General features: G+C 39.7%; 2 protein-coding genes and 1 long non-coding RNA gene across 3 annotated transcripts; 1 reads left to right on the top strand and 2 right to left on the bottom strand.

Annotated features, from left to right (window-relative positions):
* The first annotated feature begins 3,062 nt into the window (after positions 1-3,062).
* Positions 3,063-7,036, top strand: LOC140929625 (uncharacterized). Its single transcript, XR_012164755.1, has 3 exons — positions 3,063-3,127; positions 3,227-3,284; positions 6,691-7,036. It is a non-coding gene; the product is annotated as an uncharacterized lncRNA (long non-coding RNA).
* A 2,933-nt stretch (positions 7,037-9,969) lies between these two features.
* Positions 9,970-11,331, bottom strand: LOC140932157 (uncharacterized). Its single transcript, XM_073381802.1, has one exon. It carries the CDS (start codon positions 11,329-11,331, stop codon positions 9,970-9,972), a length of 1,362 nt encoding a protein of 453 aa, XP_073237903.1.
* Positions 11,332-11,364: 33 nt separating this feature from the next.
* On the bottom strand, positions 11,365-13,668 carry LOC140932156 (uncharacterized). Its single transcript, XM_073381801.1, has one exon. It carries the CDS (start codon positions 13,666-13,668, stop codon positions 11,365-11,367), a length of 2,304 nt encoding a protein of 767 aa, XP_073237902.1.
* Between the last annotated feature and the right edge of the window lie 2,278 nt (positions 13,669-15,946).

Below are 15,946 nucleotides of genomic sequence, written 5' to 3'. Positions count from 1 at the left end.
CAATTAACTGCAGAGTAAGTTTCATTGATCTTTATTTAGTCTTTCCTAGGAATTTTTGGACGGTATTTTTACCCAATACAAACACTGTAATTTTACTGGAACCGTACTGTGGTACTATCACAGAGCCTGGGTTACCTGTGGTATTAAATGAATAAAACTGCACCTGTCAAATCTATTCCAGGGTCAAGGGGACTCGAAGAAAAAAAAAGAAAAGGAGATTATTGTCACATGAGGCGAGATGAATGGTACAAAAACAAAACAGGAACACGAGCAACTCTTGTGGAACCCATAGAACTCTGAACCTTTCACAATTTGAACGTGTGGTGTAACAGTGTCTCGCAAGCTAAGCACTAGTCACTCACTAGTACGTTTCACGGATAACGTAATATCTTATGCTTGTAGAATACATGCATTTAAAAAATAATAATGATAGAATAAAATAATTCAAATGATAAAATACACATACAATATCTATTGAGAGTCCCCTCGCAGTAAGTAAATATATAAATGGAAAATACAGTTACGGTAGAACCCTTGAAAGTCGAACTCTGGAGGGAAACGAAAAACAGTTCGAGTTGGCGAGGGTTTGAGTTACCAATCGAGGTGGATTGAAAGATTCAATTTGCCATGTTCAAAAATTGATATTTACTGATTTCTCAGAACTTTAGAATATAGTGAAGTGCAAATTTACTTATTTTATCAGAAAAGGTAAAATTTTATGACGAAACGTGATCTGTTCGTTTCATCGATCAATTAATAATAGTGACCAGTGTGCGTTATTTTTTGCGTTTTACATTCTGATCAAGGGAAAGTTAGCGGGGAATTCGAGTTACCCGAATTGGACTTAACCGAGAAAAAATTCCTGACAAGTAGGGTGAAATCCAAGGGGAATTGGACTTAGTTCGAGTCATCGGGGTTCTACTGTATACACACTTAGTGCATGTGATCACAGGCGTGCCAAGCTCACGTTACGAGTGTGTTCCTCACAAGAGAGTCGGTGTCCCGGTACAAACTACCGTTGAGAATTTGTAGGTGAATCCAATATCGATTTAAACGGTTCTGTAAGGCTGTTGTTTGACCCCCATCACTTTCTTCATCAAAGTAAAGGCAGCAGAGAAAAAAAAAAAAAAAAAAACAGCCGGCGGTCCGAACCGCCGGCTGTTAGTTTTTTTTTTTTTTTTTTTTTTTTTTTCTGTGCTGCCTTTACTTCGCATTATGAAGAGAGTGAAAGGGGTCACACAATAACAGCCAAAAAAATCCGACTAATTACCGTATTTATTCGAATAAGCGCCCAACCTCGAGTTAGCGCCCACCTCGCGAGTAAGCACCCATCCTAAAGACAAAACAAGTTAATAAGCGTCCACCCCACCCCACTCCCTCCCACAAAAACTCCACTGAGAGATAATAAGAGACCGTATTGAAAACGGAGTTTTCTTCGGAGTATTTCACAGAAACCTTGCTTTGTTACATCTTTGTTTTTTGTTATTACCATTTACTGTTTTGTTGCAAAATATACTTACTGCACTTGCTGAGAATAGTGAAACTTTAATAAGCGCCCAGCTTCGAATAAGCGCCCACCTCAAATAAGCGCCCACCCTCAAGTTCCAAAAATTTAAAAAGCACCCAGGGCAGTTAATCGAATGTGACGGTATCGATGATATCACACCAAAAAAAAAAAACAAAGGAATACATCAAACGTAAGTCTCCTTTATTAATTTTTATTGAAAACAAGAACCGGCACTCTTACGCTTGCTTGGAGATTAGATCGAGAAGTGAAGAGGCTATTAATTCTACACAAAACAGGATTTACTCGCGAGAGGTTTTTTTTTTTTTTTTTACTTCCTACTTTATCGATGTCGATACTTTTTATTTGTTTCTGAATTGATTTAGTACGCTTGTTAGTGACGACCGGAAATACGTCTGCTGTCGCAGGCTATACGCGTGTATAATTACACGAAAATTTAAGGGCCTAGATTCCGGAGAAATTACATCATTGCCGGGGGAAAAAAGTGATTTACGCGGCACGTCATTTCAATCATTGGCACCCAACGAGAATATAGTTCAAAACCACTTAAACTTAGCATTGTTAAGTGTATTTTAGTATTTAAACGGTAGATATAGGCATATTTTTATCCCCTAAAAATTTTTCATCTGTTCGAATTTCCTAGCTCAAAAGTCTAGTGATCCGAAAATTATAGGAATAAAAACGGACCTTTTCGAAAATTTCAGCCACAAAAAAAAAAAAACTCTCGAAAATTCTAGGTGACCTATTTAGGGTAAAAATCCGTTAAAAATGGGCAATTATACAATTTTTTAGATGTTCGAAAATCCTAGGAGAGGCAGACAAGCAAGAAATTTTACAGCAAATGTTCCAAAAATTCTAGATCTCGAATCATCTTCCGAACAGATGTTTTCCGAAAATTGACGTTGGGTGCCCCTGATTTCAGTCATCGCATCACAAGACACCATTTGCATACAATCAAAGTTTACAACACCCGACCATCGCAGTTTTGCTAATTAAGATTCTTATTGTTTTTCGTCCACTCAGTAGTGTTCACTTGTTCCAAAGTAACCAAAGCTTTGAAGCGATAGAAAATCGTTTCGATCAAGCAACGATCATTAGTCCCAATTTCCACCGTCTCCGCTGGGAATGCCTGGCACAATTACTCCCCTTTTGTGTCATAAATGCGAAGAAAAACGCGTTGCAGATTATGAAACTCGCTGCTTACGCAAACGAGACTAAAAAGTAAGAATAATTAATGATATTTAGTGTTCGCAGACCTCAGTACATTATATTTCCCGTCTGAAAAGTCGCTTGTAACACGACACCTACTCTCTTGTGAGAAAATATCCATAACCAAGCCCCTTCCTCTCTTGACATAACACACTCGTAACGTCATGTCAGCTTGAGAAACCTGTGATGTGATTAGAAATTTACTTGACCCATTGTGACATACTTGCGAGATTTTAATATTTGTGGTCAATGGCAAATCATATGAGGATATGATCGACGATCGGTTATAAATACACTTAATTTGAAAATCGAGCTTATTTAACGCGAGTTGCATTCAACGAAGCATCAAGACCGAAGCATTTATTTCCATCTAAAATGTCGGCAACAGGCGAGGTGTGCATAACTTCTCTAGTTCTTTTTAACTCTGTTGTTGCTTCACAATCAATTGTTTAATGAAGTTGATCAATACTGTTATCGCTTTTCTTCGAGCAGATTGTGTTTTATCAAAAAAGCAACACCAAGCAAAATGTGAATGAACACTTAGCAAAAGGTAATGATCACCAGGTCACTTCGATAATGAATTTCATAGAGAAACAAAAAGAAATCAAAGACCTAGAAACTTTCAAGTAATTTACCTCTTTTAGAAACAGGAGTGGTTTGTGCAGGAAACTGAGATTTTGGTATTGAACGTTTTCATCTAATAATTAAATATTCCACAGAACAAACTTATGAGAGCAATAGAATTATTACATTTAATTTTGTGGAAAACGCAACAAAAAACTATAAAATTTTCGGTGATTTCTTGGTTTAAGCTGACGTAGTGAATAGAGGACCGGACCTCGAGGAGCCGCAAGGGGTGATATTTTTGCACGGCATCTGGCGGCACATCAAAGAATTTGGAATTGAAGGGCAAATTCCTAGAATATCTTCGCCAGTTAAGCTAGAGAAAAGGTGTTAAAAAACCTCAGGATCCAAAACAACACTTCAATCAAAATATCACTTGGACCTTTTCGCTAATGAAGAGCTATCACGCGGCTAAGCTTGAATTAGACATATATTGAAATAGAAACTCGTGTCAATAAAGTATCAGAAGTGAGCTGGAATCGCTCCTGGTTAAAAAACTGGTTCACAGGGATATGCATCTCTTCTAGTTAAGAGAAGGGAATCAGAACTGCTTTTCATGCAGGAACAGGTTTTCTTCGGGCTAACTACAAAACCTCAGCTTATTTCACTCCTTGACATTGTGAAAGCGCATTTTGTAAAGATAACTTTTTCCGCTTTATCAGCTTTTTTTATATTCTATTCCATTAATGTTTAACCTCCCTCAAAAAGCCAAGTAATATAAATGCTGTTGTTAAAAAAAGCGTTTTACTTGTTTACGTGAATTCGCTACCCAAAGATCACTATGCTGAAAGGACAGGGCAAAATTTCCAGGAGAGAGGCATTAATTTTTTTTCCCACGAGGTTACAAAGAGAAAATGCAATGATTATTATTAATGTAACCATCAGGTATACTCTACCCACGAGTTTACGGACAGCAAATGCAGTGATTATTATTAATGTAGCCATCGGGTATATTCTACCCACGATTTTACAAAGAGAAATGCAATGATTATTATTAACGTAACCTTCAGGTATGTTCTACCCACGAGGTTACAGAGAGCAAATGCAGTGATTATTATTAAATGTAACCGTCAGGTATATTCTACCCACGAGGTTACGGAGAGCAAATGCAGTGATATTATTAATGTAACCATCAGGTATGTTCTACCCACGAGGTTACAAAGAGAAAGTGCAATGATTATTATTTACGTAACCTTCAGGTATGTTCTACCCACGAGGTTACAGAGAGCAAATGCAGTGATTATTATTAAATGTAACCGTCAGGTATATTCTACCCACGAGGTTACGGAGAGCAAATGCAGTGATTATTATTAAATGTAACCGTCAGGTATATTCTACCCACGATACAAAGAGAAAATGCAAAGATTATTATTATCGTAACCTTCAGGTATGTTCTACCCACGAGTTTACAGAGAGCAAATGCAGTGATTATAATTAAATGTAACCTTCAGGTATGTTCTACCCACGAGGTTGCAGAGAGCCTGCAAATGCAGTAACAATTATTAGATTTTAGTGCAACTATCAGGTTGAGTTCCTCCATTAAAAGAGTTTTTTGCTAGGGTTAAACAAGTTTGGCTTTCATGAGTTTCAAGGTGCAAGAAATTATCAGTATAATTATAGCACACAAACATTGTCATCTAATTTTTCGCACGTAGCCGGAATAAGCCAAGAAATGAAGCATATATAACGAAAAATCGTTCTCAGATGATCTCCATATTAAGTAAATTATACTAAACGTTGCGAAAGAAATTATTGTTCGTATCCGTCTTATCCATCGTAAAAGCGAGGGGTCATCGCATGACATCCGGTATATTAAACAGAGGTAATACTCACGGGTTTCACGAGTTGTATGCAATATTTTTCGCCGAGAAACAAATTTAAACTTCAATTCTTACCTTACAGTAGTCCGTTCTTTTACCTTGCATTCGGTACAACAAATCTGTTAAAGGCGAACAAAGCGATTCCGGCACTCTTCTTTATGATGAGTAGCAAGCCGCAGGAACTGAAGCCGCTTGACTGAAGTAAAATCCACCGATATGCAAGGCATTCTCACTACAAATATAAACAAACGTTGGGGGGGAAAAAAGATGAGGAAGAAAACATGCCAGATCTTCGCCTTGGCAATGTATTCCAGCTACCATGCCGGCGTATCTCCAGAACGTGGACTCGAAGTGGGACAAACCTTGTGATTTTTTTTTAGACGCCCTTTGCGCGCAAACTAATTTATTCTGGCGCGAAATGAAGATTAACAATAGGTATACTGAAATCTAATCCACGACAAGAAGATTTTCGCACTGTAGCGCGACATATTAAATGCCTATTTTTACAAGTACGCGGAGAAAGTGGTCCACTAGTTTAACTTTTTTAAGATGAATTTACTCCACAAAGGCAAAATGAAATGTTTTATCTCTATGTTGTTTACGTGCCGGATTAGAAGGCAGAAGTAAATTCATCATACAGACCCCATCAAAATGAAAGTACACGAATGAAACGGAATAAGTTTGGAACGGTTTAGTTTCTACTCAGCAGCTTCTTTGCTTTTATAACAAAAATTTAATGTTGCAGTCTGTTTTAAACGTTGGCATATCAACGCGCACAGTCACTGAATGAAAACAACAGTCAAGATCACGTTCTTCGAAACCGACCAGACGCGCGCGACCTACCACTGTTATGGCAAGCAATTATCCTGAAGGTGTTAATGTTTCCGTGACAGTCTTCGCACTGAAGGTGTAAATGGTAAACCGAACGGTCGCTTTGATCATCAGAAAGACCTGTCAACTTTGATGATTTAACTGATTAAATTACGGGACAGAAATTTTACTGCTTGAGGCTCCTCGTGCTGACCCAGAAATTATTTCATCATCAGCTAATTAAATTACAACGCTAACAAGAGCCATAATGGGACCATTATGGCTCTTGAAAGCTAACAGAAAGATTTCTTAAAAACCATTTCGAATTCGTATATATCTCTTTCTTTCTTTCTTATTTATTTAGAATCGAAACAACAAATACGTTCTTACACCGCAGTAGTTCCGCCGCTTTAAAATCGTACTCGATTCCAGACCAAAATCAGGATTTACTGTATTAATATTTTTTAAATGCTTCGTTTGATAATTTAGCCTGCCTAAGGGCTCTTGGCTCTTTCTTCTATCGCTAGATCCCCCTTTTAGAAAAACAATCCTTCAGAGTTCAAACTGAAGAGAGCCGGCCTCAAAAAGCAGGCGAGACGAAAAACATTTTTGTTTGAATGGGCCTACTTTATTGAATTTGTGACGAAATAAAATTAAGGAAACTAATATATAAAAACTTAATATCTTTTCTTTTCATTGAAGGACAAGAGTCGACAGGGTCATTGAAACATCAGGGCGCCTTTCCTGCTGCTTTCACGATGATAGAGAAAAGAACTATGTCAAGAGGCTCCATGAACACCCTTTTGTAAAGAACCAGAGTGAAATTCGGAAAGAAAGTAGTAGTGCAACGTACAATAAACACCGGCCTTGATGAAAAAGTTCACTGAACAGGCAGAACAGTGTGACAAAGTTTTATGATTTAAGCGAATTACCTGATGCGAATTACTAAGTAAATCGAAGTTTTTGTTTAGCTATACGGAAAAAGGTTAGACAAGTAAAACAAGTTTGAGTTAAAAAGAGTAACAGTAAATGAAAATAAAAACAAACTTCCAATAAATTCGTAGCAGGCTCAGCTGTTTCGTTATACAACCCCCCCCCCCGCCCTGACCCCCCTCCTTACTACCAAAGAGTATTTGAAAACGCTTGAAAAAATAGCGCTAGAGATACTTTGACCCACCCCCACCTTTTTTTAACCTTGTAAGCAAGTCACCATTGGATGTGATAGAAACAATGACTTGAGCGCATTCGCAAGCTTCTCGTTTTTCATCCGTCCCTAATAGAAAAGTAGATAGTCTCCGATATCGACTATACCACCATTCCTTGTCTTCACAAATTCTACTCCATGAACCAAAACTGTAAAAGTAAAGGAAAGGTCTGTTTGTTAGACGAAGGGGCTTAGTGTAAAGTAACGTTGGGATTTTATGCAAGACCTTGTAAACGTTTCCTTAGGGTCATCTGAACGCCGCGCGTCTTAATTACCCAACCACCATCTATATTTAAACTACCAGCAGCCACACAAGAAGCTCTATCCTTCAAAACCATAAATCGTTCTTGTTTTCATAAGCTTTATAAAAACTAGAACGATTGAGTACCACTTAAGCGAGACCGATTGACAGTATTATTAAACTGAAGTAAAAAGAAAAAGTTAAGAGAGATTATTCACCTCGCTACGTAGGCATTGTCCTTTGGATGAACAGAACGGGAATAGTAGGGTGATTTGATGGTTTATCGAACGGATACAAACGTGCGAGGCTTTTGGTTCTTTGTTTACTGGTGCACATGCCTTTCACATTCGTCTCAGTCATCGCAATTCATATTCTGTTGGAATTTTCTGTATAATTTTTGACATTACTTTGTAAGCTTCACCGTTTATTTACGATCGTTTCGCTCGTGAGTTCACAGCAACAGTGTCTCAGTCATCATCTACCTCTTGTTCAACTTCGTTTTTAGCCCGCCTTGTAAGTATTTCGCGTTATTATTTCATAGTTTCATTACTGTTATTTGCGTTCCTAAGTAAAAGAAATGGGGCGCCTTGTAACTCGGCAGACTATCCTGGTTTTATTATTTGTTTTTTTAGCCATTTAAATTTAGGCGCGTGTGCTGGGTTTGCTCTGGCGAATTGTGATTGGCTAGGAAGAACAATTGCCTTCTATCAAGTATTGTTTCAGCAGGGTAGGGTGGCTTTGGGCAAATGATGTATCGGTCCCCATAGAGGTCACCTCAGGACTCCCAGGATGGAATTTTTTGTACAGTACCCAGGCCCCATTTTCTTGGCCGCGCGTTGATTTGGCCCGGTTGCTTCGACGAGCATATTCTCGGTCTGTTTGGATTATATCCTTCGAGTTTGTCAAAGTCTGCGGGATTCGTTTCTCTATCTGGGAAAGATTCATTGGTTTCTACATCTGCTGCTATCCTATTTCTACGATCCTGAGATGTATATTTTCCGTTGGAGTTCGAATTTCGTGGAAAAAGTTGTGTTGAATGAGAGCATGCATGTCGGCGAAAATGGCATCTCGTGTTTCCTACCTTGTATATTATTATTGTATATAGAGTGAATTTGAACAAATTACTGCAAATTATCACGAAACTCTGTTGGAGCAATAAGGACAACAACAATTAACTGCAGAGTAAGTTTCATTGATCTTTATTTAGTCTTTCCTAGAAATTTTTGGACGGTATTTTTACCCAATACAAACACTGTAATTTTACTGGAACCGTACTGTGGTACTATCACAGAGCCTGGGTTACCTGTGGTATTAAATGAATAAAACCGCACCTGTCGAATCTATTCTTGGGTCAAGGGGACTCGAAGAAAAAAAAAGAAAAGGAGATTATTGTCACATGAGGCGAGATGAATGGTACAAAAACAAAAAAAGGAACACGAGCAACTCTTGTGGAACCCATAGAACTCTGAACCTTTTACAATTTGAACGTGTGGTGTAACAGTGTCTCCCAACTCTAAGCACTAGTCACTCACTAGTACGTTTCACGGATAACGTAACATCTTATGCTCTTAGAATACATGCATTTAAAAATAATAATGATAGAATAAAATAATTCAAATGATAAAAGATACAAACAATATCTATTGAGAGTCCCTTCGCAGTAAATAAATACATAAATGGAAAATACAGTTACGGTAGAACCCTTGAAAGTCGAACTCTGGAGGAAAACGAAACACAGTTCGAGTTGGCGAGGGTTTGAGTTACCAATCGAGGTGGATTGAAAGATTCAATTTGCCATGTTAAAAATTGATATTTACTGATTTCTCAGAACTTTAGAATATAGTGAAGTGTAAATTTACTTATTTCATCAGACAAGGTAACATTTTATGACGAAACGTGATCTGTTTGTTTCATCGATCAATTAATAATAGTGACCAGTGTTCGTTATTTTTTGCGTTTTACTTACTGATCAAGGGAAAGTTAGCGGGGAATTCGAGCTACCCGAATTTAAGTTAACCGAGAAAAAATTCCTGGCAAGTAGGGTGAAATCCAAGGGGAATTGGAGTTAGTTCGAGTCATCGGGGTTCTACTGTATACACACTTAGTGCATGTGATCACAGGCGTGCCAAGCTCACGTTACGAGTGTGTTCCTCACAAGAGAGTCGGTGTCCCTGATTTGGATATATGTCGTATCCACGTAGAAGAGTATCACGAACCAGTTTTTGCACTTTCGTCACGTTTATTCTGCCACTTGTAATCTCCTTATTACACTTATTAAACGTTGACTACTCCGAGCGAGAGGGAGCGTCAAAAAACCTGGTCCATTTCTGCCCCGTCTTAATGTCTAATACCGCTTATATAACCTAAAATATCCTCAAGGGACTAAATAAACACTAGGTAATTTACGCGGTAACGCCGGCTGTGGGCGGAATGCAAAACACTCCCCCCCAGTGCGGAAAGCGAATTACTTAAGTAATTGGTTGAGCAACTTGTTTTTTTTTGCACTACATAAGTTAGTTTTAACTAAGTTGTATAACTAAGGCATGCTGTTTAATTCTTCTTTTGTCGCGATTAAACATAGTTTGTGAATTGGTCGATCATAGACTGACGTTGCTGTTTTAATCTTTGCTTTTCTAACAAGACCATCTTCACCGGGATAAGTTTCGAGTACAAGTCCCATCTTCCACGTTCTCCTTGGGGTTGGTTCAATTTCTAACACCAAATCTCCTTTTCGTAGATTTTCTCGCTTTCTCAACCACTTGTTTCTTGGCAGCAGATTGGGAGCAAAATATTTCATCCAGCAATTCCAAAACTCTTGCACTCGTTTCTCTGTACTTCTCATGAGGTGTCTTGGATTTACTTTCGATTCTACTTCTGGCATCGGAGGTGGAAAATGATTTCCGATCAAAAGATCATTTGGCGTGATAGGCGGGCTTTCCCAAATTTCGTTTGAGCTTGGGTAGAGAGGACGCTGATTTATTAAGCATGTAACTTCTGCTAAATACGTTCTCCACTGCTCTTCTGTGAGGGCTTGGTTTTTGGATGTAGCATCCAACGCTTGTCGTACTGATTTGATGAGACTCTCCACAATTCCGTTCTGGTGACTGGTGCGAGGGACATTCCAAATCCACTGAAAGGTAGACGAAAATTCTTCTGAGACAACGCTCTGGATTCTAGGAATATCCCAGTCGTTCAAAAGTTCCTTCAGGTAGTGTTGAGCTCCAATGAAATTTGTTCCGCAGTCGGACCAGCAGTTGTTAGGATTTCCTCTCAAGGAAACAAATCGTCGAAACGCCATAAGAAACGTGTCGGTACTTCTATCTGTTACTAGTTCAAGATGGACTGCTCTGGTTGTCATGCAAGTGAATATAATTACATGTGCTTCTTTCAGCGTTTTTCGTCCAAGTCGTACCTGCAGAGGTCCAAACATGTCGATGGCTGTGTTACTGAAGGCTGGAAACCCTGCCGCTACGCGTAGTTTTGGAATCTGGCCCATTAACTGCTCCAATGGCTTCTTTCGCAGTTTCTTGCAAGTGACACATTTTCCTGTTAGACGTTTTGCCATGTGACGTACTCCCACAATCCAGAATCGCTTTCTTGATTCGTAAATGAGGCTCTTGTAACCACAGTGCGCTCGTTTTCCGTGTAGGTGAACGAGTAACAGTTCGACTAATCGATGGTTCTTCGGGAGGATAATAGGATTGCGCATTTCATCAGGAAGCGTCCTTATGTTTTCCAATCTTCCGTGCGCGCGTAGTAATCCATGCTCGTCCTTTGACGGAATAAGCTTCTTATCTAGCTTGTCGACGTCAATCGTCTGTTGGCACCATTTGAACAACCGAAGTTCTGACTCCGTCAGTTCTTTTGGCGAAATTGGATCTCTATTCTTCGTTTTCATTCTTGTATTGTTGACGAATCTTAGTACGTAAGCTCACGTTTTCCTGGCCTTTGAGAATGTTGAACACGTTTCCATCAAATGTTCAAAGAGAGGATTGTCTCTTAATTCTTTCTGGGCAGTTGAAAATTCTGATTTGTCGCAGGACGTTGGTCTGGCTTCAATGGGAGGTTTCATTTCAGCTGACAACTCCTCACTGATCTTCAGCGTATTTTCTTCAAATTTGGGCCACTCTTCTTGCGGTTTTCTAAGGAACTGCGGTCCTTGTGACCATTTTTCCAGCTGTTCCGGGAGAATTCCTTTCGTCAAGGCGTCAGCTGGATTATGTTCAGATCTGATGTAGCTGAACTCTTGAGGGTCAATTGTCTCTTGGATTTCAGCAACTCGTACTGAGACAAACGGTTTAAATTTTGTCGGACTTGTTTTAAGCCATGACAGTACAACTTGGGAGTCGATCCAGAACACTTTCTTGCAGCTGCTAATCTCCGCGAATTCTAAGGCTTCTCTACATGTTCGGTATAACCTTGAGAGCGCGAGACAACCCATTAACTCCAAGCGTGGTATTGACTTCTTCTTTAGGGGTGAGACAAAGGCTTTCACCATGAGCTGAACGCAGGTGTAACTGCCGTCATCAAGTTTCCAACGAAGAAACATGGCTGAACCATAAGCCTTCTCTCCCGCGTCACAGAATCCGTGTATTTCTGGCATTCCAACTGCATTATCTGGCTTTAACTTTCTTTTGAATTCGTACTTGAGAAGTTGGTTGAGTACTTGGACATTTCCTTTCCATTTTGTTTGAATCTGGTCTGGTAGGACTTCATCCCAGGAATAGCCTGAACTCCACAATTCTTGTAGATCAATTCTCATCTCGATAGTTGTTGGAGTCACGAGGCCTGTGGGATCCCAAAGCTGGGCCAAGTAGGCGAGGCAATTTCTCTTTGTAACAGGCTTCTCCTCTGCAACAATCTCCGTTTTCTTAAAGGTAATGGTGTCTCGAACCTTATTCCATTTGTGCCCAAGAAAATCTACATGCTCTTCGTCTGTCTGATCAACTTTCTTGTTGTTTGAATGCCACTGTTTGATTTGAAACTGACCTTTGCTGAGAATGGCGTCGATTTTACTCGTGATCTGCTTGCTTTTAACTTCGTTTTCTCGGGAACCACCAATGTCATCAACGTAGACATGGGTTCGGAGTTCCTTCGCGGCTTCCGGGTACTGGTCTTGAGAAGCTTTGGCTAAGGTAATGATTGCTCCTGCGGCTATATCTGGGGCTGGTTTGTCACCAAAATTGAGTCTTTTCCACTGATAGACTTTTGGCTTCAAACTTTCGTTTGTCCTCCATAGGAACCTGTGGAAGACTTGGTCGTCAGGATGGATTAACACTTGATTGAACATTTTCCTAACATCTCCGGTATAAGCCACTTTGTCGAAGCGCCAAGCCATAAGCACGTTGGGCAAACTGTTTATGTAGTTTGGTCCCTTTTCGAGATGCTCGTTAAGCGACTTTCCTCTTGGACCTTTCGCTGAGGCATCGAACACTAGTCGAACTTGCGTTGTTCGGTCAGGTGTGAACACGGCTTGTAAAGGCAAATACCATTCAGGTTGATCATGGTCTACGTTTTCAGGGGGAATTTCAACGACGAAATCTTGATCCAGCAACTTTTGAACTTCACTTTCAACGATTTCGAGACAATCTTTTTTCTTAAAGGACTTTTCAGAAGAAATCATTCTTTTATATGCAACATCGTAATTGCTCTCCTTCGGGGGTCCCTCGCCATTCCAAGGCATTCGCACCTGGATTCTCCCCTCAACAATCTGAGTCGATTCTGCAATTGATTTGATAAACTTGTTCTCCTTAAGATCATTATCTCTGCACGTACAAAGTTCGGTTGGTCTTACTCCCAACATGTCTTGTGTAAGGAGTTTTTTCATGTCTTCTAACACATCGACAGTTCCTACATCAATTGAATTGATAGCCGAGGGACGTTCACCCTGCTTTGAAGCAAATGTTCCCATGACGTACCACCCGAAGCAATTTCTCTTTGCAATTGGTTCTCCGGATTTCCCTGCGATAACGTGCATATCATTAAAGGCGTCGGCAAAGTCTGTTCCAATTAACAAATCAACTGTTCCGCCCGATAGATGTAATTGCTCTGAAACTGATTTCAAGTGGGGATAGCTTTCCAATGTCGTTCTCGAGACTGTTCTAGCTGGGCTGCATGGCTTGTTTATTGCATAAGCTCGCATAGATTTCTGAATACTTGGTTCAGTGTTTGAAACAACAGTAATATCGAGAAACTCTGATGCTTCCGACTTCTTTTGGCCTCCTGCTAAGTTCATCGTTAAATGCGTTTTGGGTCCGCGTATGCCAAGTTTCCTCACAACGTTCTTTGAAATAAAACTCGTGTTTGAGCCGCTATCTAGCATAGCTAGGGCTTCGGTAAAATTTCCATTTTGGCCTCTAATCTTTACTTTTTGAACTGGACAAATAGCGGGGACGCTTGTCTCGCCCTGAACATTGTGATTACTAGCTTCTTGACTTTCGTTTGCGGATGGAAGCGTTTCTGTGCTTTGGTCTGAATTTGCAAGAGGTACACGCTCATTGTGCAAGGAACGATGGTGGCGTCGCGTACACTTATCGCAAGCGGTACCGTCGGGCTTCTTACAAGAGTTTGTATGATGGGCATTTTCGACAGCGATTGTTTTGTTTTACAATTTCCCATTTCTCATCAACTGTTGACTTTTGGTACATAGGACACGTGGAAAGTAAATGCTTTGTTTTGCAACCAAGTGGGCATGTTTCATCCTGGTCTAGTCCACTGTCGTTAGCGTTATTGTCAGAACGGTGTTCTCTCGGATTATTGCGATAGTTAGTGTCTCTTTTGATGCGCGATCGTAAACTTGCTTCTTTGTTTAGCCAATCAATCAAATTTAAAACATTTTCTTCTTTTCCCATGCGTAGCATTTCGCGGCCAAATTCAATGTTATCGCTGGCATCCAATTTAGACAGGAGCTGTGACATGACAAAGGGTGCTTCCGATGTGCTTGTTACTGCGCAACCGTTTTGTTCCATGTTGTTCACGAAGCTTAATATTCTAGCAGCGTAACGCGAGAGCGAGTTCGAGTCATTCTTTATTGGTTTGAGATTGGTAATTTCGTTTAGCAGTGTGTCCATTAATTTCCTTTGGTCTCCAAATTCAGTATCAAGAATTTTCCACGCCTGCTCGATTTTCTTGCTTGGCCGCACTTGATCAGACCAAAAAAAGTTTTTTGGTAACGCTTTTCTTAGTCTTTGCAGCTGTTCGTCTTCGTCCTGTTTGTACTTATACATCCAATAGTTAAATTCGCTCTTCCAAGTTGCGTAAGATTTTCTATTTCCGTCCCATGTTGGCACTGATAATTTCTCAAGTCCGTGACTAGCGGTCTTTTGCGAACCTAAAACGTCTGCCATTTTGGTTACTGCTGTGGTCATAGCTTCGAGCGCATCGTGCTTAAGCGGCGGTTTCTGGGAATTGCACGCTTTTTGATAAGTGGCAAAAGTTTCGCTGTATTTTAGAAAATCGCTTCTGACTTTATCTCCGACCTGCTGATTAGCCTTAAGTTGTTCTTCTGTAGATCCCGTCTCAATTAGCCTATCCGTAATTGCTTCTTGCTGTTTTTTAACACTTCTGTACTTAACTTCCATTTCTTTGTAAACATTTTCAAGCGTACTTAATACGGGCTGAACTTTGTAAAGCACTTGAAATTCTTCTAAAAGTTCGTACAATGCGACTATTGTACTATCTCTTTTCGCAATTAGTATTGATACGTCCACCTTAGGAGGCATTCTTGACTTAATAATTGTTTGTAACTAATCGCTAATTGCAAATGCGTATATTGCTGAATACTTGTAATTACTTGTGATAGATATGTAGATTTCTATTGTTATATTACGTAACTATTTCTATTGTTGTATTACGCAATTCAAACTTAACACAATTAAGCGGGAAATTAAGTGTTTTTTTTTCCTTTTGCGTTTTCTCCACGATTGAATAAAATATTAAACTTTACAGTTCATCAGTTCTAATTTCCAATATTGCAATAAAGTCAATTCATCCTCATGTAATCAATGCATCCAAATGTCTTCATGAAACTCTCTTCCGAATTGCAAGTAAGGTGTCATCTAAGCAAGGTCCAGTTGTGTAACTTCTGAACTTGAATTCAAATGATTCTCCGTATTTTCTGCGGTAATAAAGGAACTGTTTTACCTTTTTCCTTCTGAATATGCTTCTTTTGTAGATTCCTGTCTGCTCCTGATTTTCTGAGGTCTTGAGCTTTCACTGCCACTTGTCTAGCTTCTGCTTGCGACTTTTCCTCGGCGGTTCGTCAGCTGCTAACTTCAAATCGGCGAGCTTGAGGCTTTGAACAGAACTTGTGACTTCTCTTCTTCGAACTTGTTCAGGTTTTTTGACTGATTTGGATATATGTCGTATCCACGTAGAAGAGTATCACGAACCAGTTTTTGCACTTTCGTCACGTTTATTCTGCCACTTGTAATCTCCTTATTACACTTATTAAACGTTGACTACTCCGAGCGAGAGGGAGCGTCAAAAAACCTGGTCCATTTCTGCCCCGTCTT

This window comes from Porites lutea, chromosome 3 (genome assembly GCF_958299795.1).
Source record: "Porites lutea chromosome 3, jaPorLute2.1, whole genome shotgun sequence".
Lineage (NCBI taxonomy): Eukaryota > Metazoa > Cnidaria > Anthozoa > Scleractinia > Poritidae > Porites > Porites lutea.
The sequence above is the reverse complement of the archived record's forward strand: the minus strand, read 5'-3'. Positions and strand labels throughout refer to the sequence as shown.